The sequence below is a fragment of the Gobio gobio genome (assembly GCF_949357685.1).
Source record: "Gobio gobio genome assembly, chromosome: 25".
Classification (NCBI taxonomy): domain Eukaryota; kingdom Metazoa; phylum Chordata; class Actinopteri; order Cypriniformes; family Gobionidae; genus Gobio; species Gobio gobio.
The window spans coordinates 6,032,973-6,051,054 of NC_137121.1; the positions used below are offsets into that span (position 1 = coordinate 6,032,973).

Below are 18,082 nucleotides of genomic sequence, written 5' to 3' on the forward strand. Positions count from 1 at the left end.
ACAAAAAGAATCCATTCAGTCGCTCTTAATCACGCTATCGACTATTCAACGTCTGTCCAAATTCCTCAGCGTAAAATATCCTTATTATCCGCCGGAGGCAATTACTGACGCCTGTGTAAATGGATATTTTAGAGGCGCGCGGCGCTCCCACGTGGCCATTGTGTCATTTCGTATGTGCGCGGCATAGTTATGATGCTCTTAACTAGAACACGGCTTCATCTAAAGTCACGCAGGCCTTTTGTAAATTGCCTTGCATAGTTTACAGGAGAGCTGGTACAGTCCACTCTCCTGATGTAACCGCTCTGTTTTCCAGAGGCGCTTTGGCTGTTGTCATCGGGTGGACATGAATAATGTAGCGAGGACTGAATTGTCACGGCATGTAAATCGGCTGTCAGGGGTACAGCGCTCAATCATTCATTATTACGCCCTCTGTGCTGGAATATTTACCCTGATGTGATTTCAGCGCTGGGTTTGGGAATGTGTGCATTGTGGACATGGACAAAATCGATTACATGCTTTTTATTGGCACTTTGTCTCTTTTCATTTCCTAACCCGCTGTGTTTTATTCACTCACATTCGGAATATCATGTTCTTGCATTGATGCTGATCTACAACCTGCATCCAAATGCACTTCATTTTCAAGGTCCACAGCCGAACTGACAGCCTACAGTCGCTCAGATTAGCAGTATTCCTGCCACTAAACATCACTATTACTTTTGAGCATCCTTTTGTTTAGATCTTTGACCCAGCGTTCATACAAGGTGCTTGAATTTGACTTTTTGAAATGTAAGTCCTGGAAAACTGGTCCTTGAAAATAGCCATGTTTATGAAGAGATACTTGACAAGTGCTTGACTTACTTAAATACAATATTTATGAAATGAGCGTTTCATTTTTTTTCTTTTAACACTGCAGCCCGTCTGATTATACCCCATCAGACCTTTTCTTATAGACGGTTTCAACGGCAACAGCATAAACAAACGTTACTGCGCATGCACGCTTTTGTGGCCCAAACTTTACTCTTAATCGTCCCTCAAGTAGGGTTTACGTTTGAGTCCCTTGGGGTCAGATAGACCCCAAACTTTTACAGAGCGATTGCATAAGGAAATATGCATTTTTTAAATGGAAAACTATATATCATTTTTTTTATTTACTTCTCAACTATACATTTATGCTGTGTTTTTGTGGGTATTTGGTAGTTTTTTACCTATTTACTGCACAAATACTTAACTATGTCATAAATTGTCTCATTAAAAATAATTTTTTTATGAAAAAATCACTTGAATGATGATCTTAAATAAATATAAATAGTTTTTGGACATTGCTCTATGTGTTAGGGATAGAATACCGCCATCTGTAGGTTTGTGGAAAAACTTTAGGAATTATAGTTAAAGAGAAAGAGAGTGCAATGACCACATTATCCACTAGAGGTCCATAGAGAAGTTATGCAAAAGTTAAGCTGCCTTTCATCTTTCTTTTATTTGCCCTTTTCCCTCTCTTTCTCATGATGTTGCATTTGTGCTCTAGTATTTGTCCTTCATTTATGTATGGAATTTTTTCAGATTTATGCCAGTTTTGATTTTATTTGCCAGTTTCTATAAAAATGCTCTCTGTTGCAGTCACACACACGTGTGTGTGTGTGTGTGTGTGTGTGTGTGTGTGTGTGTGTGTGTGTGTGTGTGTGTGTGTGTGTGTGTGTGTGTGTGTGTGTGCGTGTGTGTATGAGACAGAACGTTCGTTCCACTTTGTGTTTATGCTCTAGGACCAGATCTTGATATAAATGTTGACATTTTCAGATTTATACTGGATTTAGTTGATTTTTTTTTTGCAAACAAAGTGAAAAAAAAAAGCATTTTTTTACATTTTCCCATTCATTGCCAAAATCAAAAAAATTCTCCAGACACCTGTGGGCATGTTTTTGTGAAATATCAGGACACAAATGTGTATAATGACATGGGTATTACAAAAAGAGGGTGAAATATGAGGACGTTCCCCATGTCCTCACATGTGTTTGTGTGTGTGTGTGTGTGTATGAGATAGAAAGTTCGTCTACTTTGTGTTTATGCTCTAGGACCAGACCTTGATATAAATGTAGAAATTTTCAGATTTATACTGGATTTAGTAAAAAAAAATTGACAAAAAAAGTGAAAAAAAAATTTTTGTGGGGTCAATCTGACCCCGAGGGAATTTTTTTTTTACACACCTTTAGAACAACCAAATCAAGCCCAGATTGTTGTGCATGTTTAGATAGATTATTTAGGAAAAGTCACAGAGTCTCATGGCCCTGAGATGAAGGGAACACTTTTTAAAAATGGAGGAAAAGTCCAGTGGGGTCAGCTGGAGCCCAATTAATTAAAAACACATTAATTACTCACCCTCATGTCGACCCCAACCCGTAAGACCGTAGAGAAGAAGAAAAATATCTTAAGTTGGTTTCCGAAGATGAACGAAGGTCTTATAGGTTTGGAACGACATGAGGGAGAGTAATAATGACAGAATTACACATTTTGGGTGAACTAACCTTTTATGGACCATGTAATGCCGTTTTCTGTACAGATCTATAAATGCTTCAATCATGCAATGCATCGGAATAACATGTTGCTTTGTTTCATAACATAAGATTAATGTTGGGAAAGTTTACTTGTAGAATGATAAAGTTCCCTATTTGAGATTGATTGTATATGAATGCATCACAAAAAATCCCGTGCTCTATGGACACTGCCATTAGGACAAAGCCAAAGTTGTTTTGCACTCCGTGATAAAGGCACATTTAAATATTTAGCGGGAAACATAAATCCGATCATTTATCCAGAAGGCGACCACTTGATGTGAACAAATGTAAACTCGCTGTGTCCTGATTGGCTGATGATCACGGTGATCGCATGTTAATGCCAAGTTACCTCTAGAGTAGATTATTTCTGATAACAAGCTGAATAAATAACAAGTAAATGATATTAATCGCTGCTCTCGTATGACTGGATATTTATGAAGCATTTAAGGCTTTTTGGTGAGTCGCACACACTGTTTTTGAGCTGGTGTCATATTCTCTCTGCTTGATCGTTTATATTTATATCATGTTATCAAGGAATAGTACGTCAAAAATGCTTGCCAGACCTATAAACAAACACAGACCGGAAGAATACGGAAGGTGGTCCGCCGGAAGCTGGGTATTTTACTTTATAACGTGTTAAATATGGATATTTTTCTTACACAAACCCAGCGATTCGCTTCAGAAGGACTTTATTTACCAGCAGAGCCGTGTGGAGCAGTTATATGATGGCTGGATGCACTTTTTGGGGCTTAAAATTTTGGGCTGCCATTACAAAAACTTGGAAGAGCCAGGATATTTCTAATATAACTCTGACTGTGTTCGTCTGAAACCTAGTGAGTAAATCATCGGCTAAAATGTCATTTTTGGGAGAACTATCCCTTTAACAGATTCGAGGATTTCGGAGCTGTGCAATTTTGTTGCTAGATTTAGCAACTTTTCAGACTACATTAGCAACTTTCTTTTCTAAAAGCACCTAGCAACAAATTTAGCAATTTTTTAAATTTATTTGGCAACTTTTAGCAACTTCTGGAAAGTGACTCTAATCCAAACAACACACGTACAAGCCAGCTCAATAGGTTCATTCATAATTCCTTAAGATTGCTGTGGAAATGATCATTTAGCGAGCATATTTACGGAGCCCTGCATATGACATGCAGGAAAAAACTAGTAGGCTAAATCGTGTGGACGGTTTAGCAAATCGAGGGAACAAATTTGCACATTTTGTGCACAATTTACTTTTTTTTTTCTTGCACGTCATGTGTGGGGCTCGATCCGTACATATTAACTAACACATTGCTTTTATTTATTTTACAAACAAATCTAAATTAGCATTTCAAATAATATCTACGCGTTACATAATTGCGTAGTTTTACCTTGCGATTGCGCAATGACGTCACAACGTCATTTAGCAACAACTCGATCTGCCTTTAGCAACTTCCCCTGAAAATGTGTTGGCAGCAGTGTTTCAGTGTTTCGGAGGTGTTGTATGTAAGATCACATTAGGAAACGGCCTCTAGATTTGCTAAAGGATGGCAAACGCTCGGCCTCTTTTCTCACAGTTTCTGCCCTAATAAGATCGGGGATAAAGCTCATTCCCTGCTGCGGCCCATGCTAAATTAATGATGTTTGTCTTTCTTTTAAACATTTTATTTAGGAATACAATTTGGGAATTGTAGAGGGAAAGTGGCTTGAGGAACGAAATTCCGAAAGGGAGAATGAAAGTGTCATCATCCTGTGCCTGGAGGAATGAAGAGCGTGCAGTGAAATGCTGTGTATGTAGCTGATCAGTGTTTGGACCAGAGCCATTGTCTTCACTCAATCTTCTTTGAAATGGGTTGAGATTCAGCTCTGTTCTGCTGCCGCCTGTTGTTATGCATCCTCGCCGCTTGGATCCCGCCCACCGTGATTTGAAACGATGCTTTCATAAAGATGGAACTGATGGTATCAGCGATCTGAGCAGGCTAATCATGCCCCGTTTAAGCGCTAACTGCCCCTTCAGCCCGCGTGTGCTGCACCCCGTCCTCGTCTCTCTCGGCCTCCTCCGATGAGGCTTGATGTCAGTTTGCGCTGTCGATTGAAAGCGGCTAAATGTCTAATTGCGGGTCTGTGCCGGTTGTCTGTGCAGGACTGATGATTGCTGACAGACTCTATTTACTGTGTAATTGCTTCTCTCATGGTCTTCGGGCGATGTAATGTATTCCTGATGCTGGATACATTCTAATAATGTCATATTACCCACAATGCCCAGTCCCTCAGAGGGGCAGACAGAGTCTATCATGGCTCAGACAACATCTCTCTCTCTCTGTGTGTGTGTGTGTGTGTGTGTGTGTGTGTGTGTGTGTGTGTGTGTGTGTGTGTGTGTGTGTGTGTGTGTGTGTGTGTGTGTGTGTGTGTGTGTGTGTGTGTGTGTGTGTGTGTGTGTGTGTGTGTGTGTGTGTGTGTGTGTGTGTGTGTGTGTGTGTGTGTGTGTGTGTGTGTGTGTGTGTGTGTGTGTGTGTGTGTGTGTGTGTGTGTGTGTGTGTGTGTGTGTGTGTAATACAAATCTTCTCTTCAGAGTTTAATTTTTCCCTGTAGAGTTTTAGTGCTTACTCTGGTAAAAGCCCCATTGTGAGTGAAACCCAACTAGATTGCACTTCCTCTCATAGGAGATCTGGTTTAGATTTTGATTGTGTGCAAATATGTTTGAACTTTTTCTATACAGTTACAGTACAAGTTTTATTATAGCTTTGTGTGACAAACAGACCAAAATTTAGGTTGTCATTCACTAACAAATGATTAAAAAATGTGTTGTATGCCTTAATTGATTCAGAAACTACACAACATAGAATTTGTGAGGAAAAAAAATTTTTTTATTGAATTTTTTTTAAATAAATTAAATTAATTAGACATGCTTTTTGATTATTAAAATTTAATTGCAATAGAATCCAAACACAGAAAATGAAGAATTTGGTTAAAAAAAAAATTAAATATGAAAAAATACAAATAAAAAATAGAATGTGAAAAAACAAACAAAAAAAAGAACGAAATCCAGAAAATTTAAAATATATAAAAAAAATACAAATAAAAAAATGGAATAAAAAAATAAATTAATTAAATAAATTTATATAAAAAAATACAAATAAATAAATGGAATGTGAAAAAAAAACTAAATCTATAATTTTTTATATAAAAAAAAATACAAAAAAAATAGAATGTGAAAAAAAAAAAAAAAAAAAGAATGAAATCCAGAAAATTTTAAATATAAAAAATAAAAATAAAAAAATAAAATCCAGAAAATGTTTTATATAAAAAAAATACAAATAAATAAATGGAATGTGAAAAAAAACTAAATCTATAATTTTTTATATTAAAAAAATACAAATAAATAAATGGAATGTGAAAAAAAACTAAATCTATAATTTTAAATATAAAAAAAATACAAATAAAAAATGGAATAAAAAAAAATCCAGAAAATTTTAAATATAAAGAAAATACAAATAAATAAATGGAAGGTTAAAAAAAAACGAAATCTAGAAAAAAATTTATATTAAAAAAATATTAATAAAAAATAGAATGTGAAAAAAAAAAACGATATCCAGATTTTAAATAAAAAAATAAAAAAAAATAAAAAACGAAATCCAGAAAATTTTAAATATTACAAAAATAAAAATAAAAAATGTAATTAAAAAAAAATCCTGAATTTTAAATATTAAAAAAATACATATAAAAATCGAATTTGAAAAAAAAAAAAAAACGGAATTTGGGAAAAAAAAATATTATTTTATATTTATATCTACAAATGTCATTTGTAACATTATAGGTATATATTAGATATATATCACTGAGATGGCATATTTAATTATGCATTTCTTCTATTTTTACATTTAATTTCCCGTCATCTAAAGCTCAGTTAATCAATAATTTAAACATAATTTCAACAATAATTTTAAAACACAGATAATGTAATGTTTAGCAAATCTTTTTTCATACTATACATTATAATTTTGTGATGCCTACATTCACTTGAATTGATTTGAGATTTTACTGGTTTATTTTTAGTATTTATTCATTATTTATTTAAATAGTGTACCATTTAATATATATATGTATGATTTTAATATAACTTTTGTAGTTTCCGTTGTATATAATTTTGATTTAATTTGACGTGTTTAGAGCTTGGAGTTCTTTTTTTTTCTTTTTTTTTTTCTATGTAAATCATAATTTAATAAATAGCAGTGTGAGATTAGATGAAATGAGCGGATGCTTTGTGAAAATGTCAGTTTTTGCTGTGTTTATTGAGTGAACTAAGCCTTTAAGATAGAAGGATGCCAGGAATGAAGACTAAGAGCAAATCATCTTGTGTGTTTGGAGGATTTATATTTCAGTTTGGAGAACCAGCACATTCTTCACCCTCCTCTGGCATGTTGTTGTAACTCTAATCTGAAGATTGTCAGATGGCTCGCAGGAACTGAGCAAACGAATCACCTCCTTATCAGCTGCGGCCCTCATTCATTACCGAGCATGCATAAACACTCATTTAGACGGGTCAGATAAACCGTCTGAGTGCTGATGCACTGATCTGAGGCCAGTTTCTCCATGTGTTTAATCGTGTAAAGGGTGTTGGGATATGAACAGGAAGCTGGTGGTGGATCAGTGAAGCAGACCCAGTCTTATCTGGCGTTTGAATCATGTCTCCGGATTACAGCAGGAATGCTGTTTAGTGCTCCACAGAAAGCCAGCGGATCACAGAGGAATTCTTCGGATGAATGAGGATCGCTTGCCTCACTGACAGAAACACCTTTTGTCCTCGCTGACGTGGATCAAACCAGCCAGAGACCGAGCGGTTTTGCGTATTCCGGACGGGACGCGGTAAGATGGATGTGTTGATGGCAGACACTCCACCTCCTCTCAACACAAACATCAGGCTGGAGTATTTGCAAAGGGACATTTATAATATGAGTCTATTGTAAATCCAGTCAGGCAAATCAAGCAGCTTCTTCTGAGGCGTCCAGCATTGGATGAACAGGCGCACTTCCTCTTGGTGCAAAACTGGGATTTGTTATGTTTTTTCAATAGTAATATCATGCATCCTATCTTTATATTTATGGCATACGACATCCTGGAAGTGTTTGCACGCGTTTTAAACATTTATAGCAAATTGATTTTGTTTTAATGGTTGATCCGCATTTGCAAACAACAGTACATTTAAACAGGCCTTTGAACTGGGGAATTCTGGGAAGTGGAGGATAATAAATCCCAAAGCAGTAGAGAATCCTTAAGAAATGTGTCGATGTTCTCAAAGATAAAGTTTAATGCATAACATTATGACTTAATATTGTGTTACACTGCAGACCGGGAACATCCCACAAGAGCTGCAGTTTTGGAGATGCTCTGACCCGTCACAATCTGGCCCTTGTCAAACTCGCTCAAATCCTTACGCTTGCCCATTTTTCCTGCTTCTAACACACCAACTTTGAGGACAAAATGTTCACTTGCTGCCTAATATATCCCACCCACTAACATGTGATGAAGAGATCATCAGTGTTATTCACTTCACCTGTCAGTAGTCATAATGTTACGCCTGATCTGTGTATAAATATATGGATGTCATCAAGTACACACACACACACACACACACACACACACACACACACACAATCACTCACATATTAATATAATTTTGTTTGTGGCACTTGGTACAAACTTTAAATATTCATGAGTAGGATCTATCGCTGATTTAAAGGCATAGTTCACCCAAAAAAAGATTGTTTTTCCAAACACGTGTTATGTATGATGTTATTTTTCCATCAAAACAGAATTTCTGCGCAACTCTTTTCCATAAAATGACAAAACTGGCATAAAGATTTGTGGGGTTTGTGATGACGTGAGGGTGCGTAAATAATGTCAGAATATGCTGAACTGTTCTTTTAGAAACTCTTTTCCCCCATCATGCTCTGCTACCCTCCTCCATTCTGGAGTTTTAATGTCGTGCTGAAAGACAATTAATGAGGCTCTTTGTACTTTATAGACTTGTCTTGTTTTTAATTTCTTTTTTAATTACCCGGCCTTCGACAGTGCCTCCTCCTCAGGTCTCTCAGGGGCTTCCCGTAAGCGCTCACGGCCGCAGCATCATCCGACTTTTGTCATATCATGCGTTTAACGAATCTCTCACTCGTCTCTCAGAGCGGCGGCTGCTGTCTCATCGCAGACTAACAGGGGCTGGGGAGGCTAAATATATCCGGGGTGAATGTGGGAGTCATCAGGTGCGTTGCGACGGGGAAGCAAGTTATGAAACGTTATGTGAAAAGTTCTGAGCAGATGTTCTTAATTGTTTATGGATCCAAAAACACAAGGTTAAAAACAGCCCAATCTGGGTTAATTCAGTTTTTTGTATTTTCTTTTACTGTATTTTCCTACTTGTACAGCAACATTTGTTGTTTTTAAATGTGTGTTATAAATAAACTTGTACTTGAACTTGCATTAACCCTTAATCGAACCTTGGGCTCCAGCTGACCCCACTGGACTTTCCTCCATTTTTAAAAAGTGTTCCCTTCATCTCAGGGCCATGAGTCTCTGTGACTTTTCCTAAATAATCTATCTAAACATGCACAACAAATCTGGGCTTGATTTGGTTGTTCTAAAGGTGTGTAAAAAAAATTTTCACCGTTTAAGTCCCTCTGGGTCAGATTGTCCCCACATTGAAAATGAATGGGAATTTTTTTACTAAATCCACTATAAATCTGAAGATTTCTACATTTATATCAAGGTCTGGTCCTAGAGCATAAACACAAAGTGGAACGAACTTTCTATCTCATACACACACACACACACACACACACAAACACACACGTGTGTGACTGCAACAGAGAGTATTTTTTATTGAAATTGGCAAATAAAATCAACAAAACTGGCATAAATCTGAAAGATTTTCATACATAAAGGAAGTACTAATACTAGAGCACAAATGCAATATGGAACAAGCATGTTCACTCACACACACACACACACACACACACACACACACACACACACACACACACACACACACAAACACACAGGTGTCTGGAGTCTTTTTTTTGATTTTGGTAATGAATGGGAAAATGTAAAAATGCTTTTTTTTTTCACTTTGTTTGTAAAAAAAAAATCAACTAAATCCAGTATAAATCTGAAAATGTCTACATTTATATCAAGATCTGGTCCTAGAGCATAAACACAAAGTGGAACGAACTTTCTATCTCATACACACACACAAACACACACGTGTGTGACTGGAACAGAGAGTATTTTTATTGAAATTGGCAAATAAAATCAACAAAACTGGCATAAATCTGAAAGATTTTCATACATAAATGAAGGACAATATGCAACATGGAACAATCATGAGAAAGAGAGGGAAAAGGGCAAATAAAAGAAAGATGAAAGGCAGCTTAACTTTTGCATAACTTCTCTATGGACCTCTAGTGGATAATGTGGTCATTGCACTCTCTTTCTCTTTAACTATAATTCCTAAAGTTTTTCCACAAACCTACAGATGGCGGTATTCTATCCCTAACACATAGAGCAATGTCCAAAAAAATTTATATTTATTTAAGATCATCATTCAAGTGATTTTTTCATAAAAAAAATATTTTTAATGAGCCAATTTATGACATAGTTAAGTATTTGTGCAGTAAATAGGTAAAAAAACTACCAAATACCCACAAAAACACAGCATAAATGTATAGTCGAGAAGTAAATAAAAAAAATTATATATAGTTTTCCATGTAAAAAAAATCATATTTCCTCATGCAATCGCTCTGTAAAAGTTTGGGGTCTATCTGACCCCAAGGGACTCAAACGTAAACCCTACTTGAGGGACGATTAAGGGTTAAAGGGATGGTTCACCCAAAAATGAAAATCCTGTCATCATTTACTCACCCTCAAGTTGTTCCAAACCTGTATGAGTTTCTTTGTTCTGCTGAACACTAAAGAAGATATTTAGAAGAATGTAGATAGAGCAACCATTGACAATCATAGTATTTTTTTTCCTACTATGGTAGTCAATAGTTGCTCTATCTGCTTGGTTACAAACATTCTTCTAAATATCATCTTTTGTGTTCAGCAGAACAAAGAAACTCATACAGGTTTGGAACAACTTGAGGGTGAGTAAATGATGACAGGATTTTCATTTTTGGGTGAACTATCCCTTTAATGTCACAGTTTCTATAAGAATAGCAGCAGTTTATAGGAAAATGACTCGTCTCCTGAATAAAGCCTGTTGTCATTGTGACTTTGAGCTGTAGTTTGACACTCGGATGTGCTGGGAGAAACTTGACGAGTGAGCCTGTGGGTTTTGTTCTGTGAAAGCAGGAAGGTATTGTTCCTGGATGGTTTACTTTCCATTCTTACTCAAACTCACTAATTGGTGGGGGTTTTTTTTACAATAAAGTGAAGTGCAGGAGGTTTTTACTCTTCATCCTCTCTCTCCGTGGCTCATCTTAGATTACTGCGCTTCTCTTCCATCTCATCCTGCCTCTGAATCATTGGAGAGGAACCAGGACACTAGTTTGTTTTTCTGTAGAAACCTCACTCCAGGGAAGTTGCTTTCAGTGTAGTGAAACCATAAAGGAAAAGCCACAGGAAATGAAATCCATACTGTATCCTGTTTTTAATCTCATCTGTGTTCAGCATTACTGTGCCAGGCTCGAGATGCCTGGCGTTCCTGAGAACTAATACATTTCCTGAAAGGAAAAGCCATCTCAACATCTCAACACATCCTCATCTCCTTGTATCTCTTGTTTTTTTTTCCAGCCATGAGCGCTTCGCTGTGATTGGCGGGGGAAGCCTGCAGATCGCCAACCTGACCGAAGAGGATGCTGGGGTATACGTCTGTCAGGCGGACAGCGGCAACATGACCAGCGAGATCCAGGCAGAGCTCACGGTGCACGGTACGGGTCGCAACACACATGAATCTCTTAGATCAGGGATGGCCAAACATCTTTAAAAGGGGGCCAGATTTGATGTTGTGGAAATACCTGGGGGCCGGTCCCTTTTCTATTATATATATATATATATATATATATATATATACAACCCCAGATCAGAAAAAGTTTGGACAGTATGGAAAACGCAAAAAAAAAAAAAGAAGTGATTTCTAAATTTACTTTGACTTGTATTTCATTGCAAACAATATGAACAAAAAATATTTCATGTTTTGTCTGGTCAACTTCATGTCATTTGTAAATATGCATCCTTTCCTGTCATTCAGACCTGCAACTCATTTAAAAAAAAGTTGGGACAGGAGCAATTTAGGGCTAGTAATGAGGTAAAATGGTTAAATAATGATGTGATTTGAAACAGGTGATGTCAGAAGGTGATTGTAATTATGATTTGGTACAAAAGCAGCATCCAAGAAAGGTCTAATCCTTTAGGAGCAAAGATGGGCCGAGGATCGCCAGTTTGCCAACAAATATGTGAGAACATTATTGAAATGTTTAAAAACAATGTTCCTCAAAGAAAGATAGGAAGAGATTTGGATATTTCACATTCAACAGTGCATAACATAATTAAAAGATTCAAGGAATCTGGAGGAATTTCAGTGTGTAAAGGACAAGGGCGCAAGCCTAAGCTGAACAACCGTGATCTCCGATCCCTCAGGCGGCACTGCATCAAGAATCGTCATTCATCTATAAGCGATATCACCACATGGGCTCAGGACTACTTTGGCAAACCTTTGTCAAGTACCACAATACGTAGTTACATCCACAAATGCCAGTTAAAACTGTACTGTGCCAAAAGGAAGCCCTATGTTAACAGTGTCCAGAAGCGCCGTCGACTTCTCTGGGCTCGGAGGCGTCTGGGATGGACCATCACACAGTGGAAACGTGTACTGTGGTCAGATGAATCAGTATTTCAGGTATTTTTTGGGAGGAATGGACGCCGTGTGCTCCGGACCAAAGAAGAAAAGGATCATCCAGACTGTTACCAGCAACAAGTCCAGCCAGGGTCTGTCATGGTATGGGGTTGTGTTAGTGCCCTTGGCAAAGGTAACTTGCACTTCTGTGAAGGCACCATTAATGCTGAAAAGTACATAGAGATTTTGGAGCATAATATGCTGCCGTCAAGAAGACATCTTTTCCAGGGACGTCCATGCATATTTCAACAAGACAATGCAAAACCACATTCTGCACACATTACAAAGTCCTGGCTGCGGAGGAAGAGGGTACGGGTACTTGACTGGCCTGCCTGCAGTCCCGACCTGTCTCCAATAGAGAATGTGTGGCGCATTTTGAAGCGCAAAATGCGACAACGAAGACCCCGTACTGTTGCCCACCTTAAGACTTGTTTGCAGGAAGAATGGGACAAAATTACACCTGAAACACTTCATCACTTGGTGTCTTCAGTCCCTAAACGTCTTTTAAGTGTTGTGAAAAGGAATGGCAACATTACAAAGTGGTAAATGTTTTACTGTCCCAACTTTTTTTTAAATGAGTTGCAGGTCTGAATGACAGGAAAGGATGCATATTTACAAATGACATGAAGTTGACCAGACAAAACATGAAATATTTTGTGTTCATATTGTCTGCAATGAAATACAAGTCAAAGTAAATTTAGAAATCACTTCTTTTTTTTTTTTTTTTTGCGTTTTCCATACTGTCCAAACTTTTTCTGATTTGGGGTTGTATATATATATATGACATGTTTTGTTTCTTGGAAACATGACAGATTTGACAAAAGCTTGAGCTGACAGTAGAGTAGCTTGAGATAAGACACAGGAAATGTATAGATATGAAAGTTGTATATCTGTACAACTTTCATCAACCAAAAAGTTTTAATGGGTGAAATTTAAATATTATTACTGAGTTAGAACTCTATTCTTATTTACATTTAATAAGTGCTCTATTTAGATCACCACAGGTAAAACCACACTACAAAAATACTTTTCTTGGTATTTCTGTCTTCTTTTCCAGTCCAAATCTCAAAAAATTCTTAAATCAAGATGCTTTTACTTAGGAAAATGTAAAAAAAATTATTGATTCCTGGGGGAAAAAATCCAAATGAATTGAGTTTTTGCTTGAAACGAACTAAATTATTTGACAATGGTTTGGAAAAATAATCTTGTTTCTGTTTGGGACAGATTCCAAACAGAAACATTATTTTTCTTACCCCATTGGCAGATATGTTTTAACCAAAAACTCACTTCAATTTTATTTTATTTTCCAGAAAATATATCTAATGTTGTTTAACTTAGTAAATGCATCTTGATTTAAGAATTTGTAGATACATGTATACTAGAAACAAGACAAAAATACTAAATGAGCATTTTTTGCAGTGCACACAAGGCAGAAAATAAAAAAACTGCAAGTTTATAGTCTGCAATTGGGCCTTTGTTACTAATTTAATACATGTCTACATTACAAATGAAATAAAATTAGATAATAACCTACATTTCTGACAAATTACCACGGTTACAGTTAGTGTTACCACAGTAAATCCATGATAAATGTTGGTGAATTGATGTTTGAAAAGTATTTGAACTGAATCGGCTCAGCTTGACATCGTGAAACTGCGCGATTTGTAAATTATCCGTGGCGGGCCACATATAATATATTTTAATAGACACGCTGCGGGCCGTTTGTAAATCATCCCGGGCCGCATTTGGCCGGCGGGCGGGACTTTGGACACCCCTGTCTTAGCTGAATGAATGAGGCATTTATATAGCACGTTCATATGTACTATTGTACACCCAAAGCGCTTTACAACTATGTCAGGGGTCGCTCCTCAACTATTAGTAGGCTATGATTGGTAAGGGCCAATGGAGGGAATTTGGCCAGGACACCGGGGTTACACCCTTACTCTTTTACGAGAAGTGCCATGGGATTATATTTAATGACCACAGAGAGTCAGGACCTCGGTTTAACGTCTCATCTGAAGGACACAGATATAGATGAACCGAGTCGCCTGCCGAGAATCATCTAAAATGTGATTGACTTCAGCACAAACAGCCGCACTAAACATCCCTGTATGTAATTATCTGCAACATTGCCTTTTGAAACGCACATGTGTCTAGACAGCATTTTCCTCTGCGGAGGAGGAACTTCAAAGCGTTGTTTTGCTATTTATTTTTTATGTCTTCTTTTTCTCTTGGCTGATCTATTTTTCAGAGACTCAATGAGAACGTAAAGCTGCTTCTACTGTTTTGCATTGAATCTTAAATGTGTCTGCTCTCTCACAACTCAAACCCATGCTTTTGACAGGACGTGGCCACCTGAACAACCACAATTTTCTTTGTTTTTTTTATGTGACGCAAGTAAATAGGACGCAGATGATGCCTCAATAATAGCCTGACAGGCAACTCAGCGCTAATTCATTCAAAAAGCACTGCGGAAATGTGCAGAAAACAGGTCTTACGTAAAGCCTTCTGTCATCATTGTAACATTGGAGTGAATTCAACAATTTTCATACAAAGGTTTTCTCATGATTTATGAATGAGACTCAGTGTGTGTGGACTTCATGGTCAAATATCTGTTCATCCAGAAGGTTAAGTACTGATTATTACATTTACATTCATGCATTTGGCAGATGCTTTGGATAAACACATTTGCATTGCATTCAAGGTGATGGTGTTAATATGCTTTTTTTTATGTTCTCACAATATTTAGAGAAAAGGTTTTAGGTGCTACATTGTTTGAATGCCCTTTTTGAAGTTTTCACGTTTCAAGTGCTGTATTTCTGCAGTTTTATTTTGTTGTTGACACTAAAATCTGTCAGGCTAATGGAAATGTAGTTACTATAAGTTAGTAGTGTTCAGTTAGTTCCTTCCCAACACTGGTTCAAATAATATGGATGGTAGAGCCAAAAAGCGACTGTATTTTATAACAACCATAGCTTGACATTAACTTTTTTGCTCACTCAGTCACTCAGAATTTTCACTGGCCACAATTTTGACATTGATACCATGGATAAAAACTACAATATGAATATTTTTAATATTATCTAGTTTTTATTATAATTTGGCAGCAGGGACACTATATTGCCAAAAGTATTGGGACACCCCTCCAAATCACTGAATTGTAGTGTATATTATTGATGTATAAATCAAGCACTAGGCCTGCAGATGCTTCTACAAACATTAGTGAGAGAATGTGTTGCTCTCAGGAGCTCAGAGTGAACTCAAGCGTGATGCTGTGATTGGTTGACACCTGTGCAATAAGTCCATTCGTGACATTTCCTCACTACTAAATATCCCACGCTCAACTGTTAGTGGTGTTATAACAAAGTGGAAGCAACAACAACAACTCAGCCATGAAGTGTTAGGCCACGTAAAATCACAGAGTGGGGTCAGCGCATGCTGAGGGTCACAGAAGTCGCCAATTTTCTGCACAGTAGACTTCATGTGGCCTTCAGATGAGCTCAAGATCAGTGTGTAGAGCTTCATGGAATGGGTTTCCATGGCCGAGCAGCTCATCCAAGCCTTACATCACCAAGTGGGATGCAGTGGGGTAAAGTACGCCGCCACTGGACTCTAAAGCAGTGAGACATGTTCTCTGGAGTAACCAATCACACTTCTCTATCTGGCAATCCCATGGACGAGTCTGGGTTTCGCGGTTGCTGGGAGAACAGGACTTGCCTCACTGCATTGTGCCAAGTGTAAAGTTTGGTGGAGGGGGTATTATGGTGTGGGTTGTTTTTCAGGGGTTGGGCTTGGCCTCTTAGTTCCAGTGAAAGGAACTCTTAATGCTTCAGCATACCAAGACATTTTGGACAATTTCACGCTCCCAAATTGTGGGAACAGTTTGGGGACAGCCCTTTCCTGTCCCAACATGACCAGTGCACAAAGCGTCGCTCCATAAAGACATGGATGAGCGAGTTTGGTGTGGAGGAAATTGAGTCCTGAGCTCAACCCGATAGAACACCTTTGGGATGAATTAGAGCGGAGACTGAGAGCCAGGCCTTCTCGTCCAACATCAGTGCCTGACCTCACTAATGCACTTCTAGAAGAATCCCCATAAACACACTCCTAAACCTTGTGGAAAGCCTTCCCAGAAGAGCTGAAGCTGTTATAGCTGAAGGGTGGGCCGACTCCATATTAAACCATTAAATCATGCGCATGTAAAGGCAGACGTCCCAAAACTTTTGGTTATATAGTGTATATTTGATCCCTTAGATCTTGGTGTTATTTGACCATATGTAAAGCAGAATATTGACTGTATTATTTGATGTAGTGCTGCAAACAAAACTCTAAATATTGTTGGGATTCGTTAATTAATGCCCAAACCTTGCAAACTTTGGCACATCCAGTGACTAGTTCTTCCTCATTACCTTAAATGACCTTAAAGTCTCAATTCTGATTCTGTTTTTAATCATGTTACTGCTCACGTTACACCTAATTGAACAATTTCTCCAAAGAAAAGTGGCAGATAAAAAGAAATCGTTCCAGTCCATAAAAAAATAATAACCTAGTTTGTTTTTAGTACTTTATGACCACCTCTTGATTGAAAATCAGTGTTTATGGAAATTCTTTTCTATGGGAAAGTCCTGTAAATAACCAAAGGTGGTAGATTATTGCAGCCTGGAAGCTTTGTAAACGTGGAAAACTGATCAAAACGGACTCATGGAAGTTACATAAAGCTCAGTCAGTCGGATTGGAGCTCGAGGCTTTTTTTGTGCATGAGACGGTCTGTGGTCGTGCCGTCTGAATCTGAGGCTACCTTTGATCTGACTCTGGAAATTGAGCCATATCATAATTGGATTTTCTAATGAGGTTTATTTTTTCTTGCGAGACTTCTAGCAGTGATGCAAGAGATTTTAAACGCAATATCACGTGAAGATAAAGCCCACCACAGCAGTGGGGTGTGTGTTCGTGATCTCTTCACCTCCCTAATCTGAGCTGTTATTTTCACTCCCTCCTGCTGATCCCAGCCGGAATAGATGCGGTCGTCCCGTCCAGATACATTCAGTTTTTTCCATTAGCTTTTTTCACCTCTTTCACAGGTATTGACGCACGTATGGAAAGGTTTGCGACTGAGCTCAGGAAGTTGAATCTCCCGTGGGGAGTCAGGAAATCTGATTTGGGTTCTGATGGGTAAAAATAACCCTCTTTGTGTCAGACGGTAACACAAACACACCGAGGGAGGAGGGTTTAGGTGTGTAAAGTTGCATGTTTTGAAAAACACTGACGCAGGCGCGTGTTTGAACATTTATATAGTTCCTGTACGTGTGTGTGCAAGCGCATAAACCACCTACTAAAGGATTTTTCGGGATGGTAAACTCTATGGACAGGATTTGTGTTGTGTTATAAAATTGTGTAATTCTTTTCTAGGTGAATGAACTTCAGTTTCCTGTGGTAATCGACAGCATGTCACAGATGCTGTGTACAGATCTCAACTCACGCGGTTCTTATTTTTAGCTCTCTTTCATGCTTGCTTGTGCTATTTTCATTGATGTGATTAATTTATTCTGTACTTTCAATGCCAGTGAGGGTTTTTTTTCCCTCTTCCAGGAGATTTTTCTTGTGTTTGAGTCATTATCCATCTATCTTTTGCAAGGCTTTGGCTGTGACTTTGGACGAATAA

General features: G+C 37.7%; 1 protein-coding gene across 1 annotated transcript in view; it reads left to right on the plus strand.

The window, feature by feature from the left end:
* The window catches only part of neo1b (neogenin 1b), a gene marked incomplete at its 5' end in the record, with an annotated part of 223,526 nt that overhangs the window by 135,284 nt on the left and 70,160 nt on the right, over nt 1–18,082 (plus strand). The window contains one exon of the mRNA XM_079809544.1: nt 11,319–11,455. Within this exon, the coding sequence (XP_079665670.1) occupies nt 11,319–11,455 (137 nt within the window). The remainder of the gene's footprint in view (nt 1–11,318; nt 11,456–18,082) is intronic.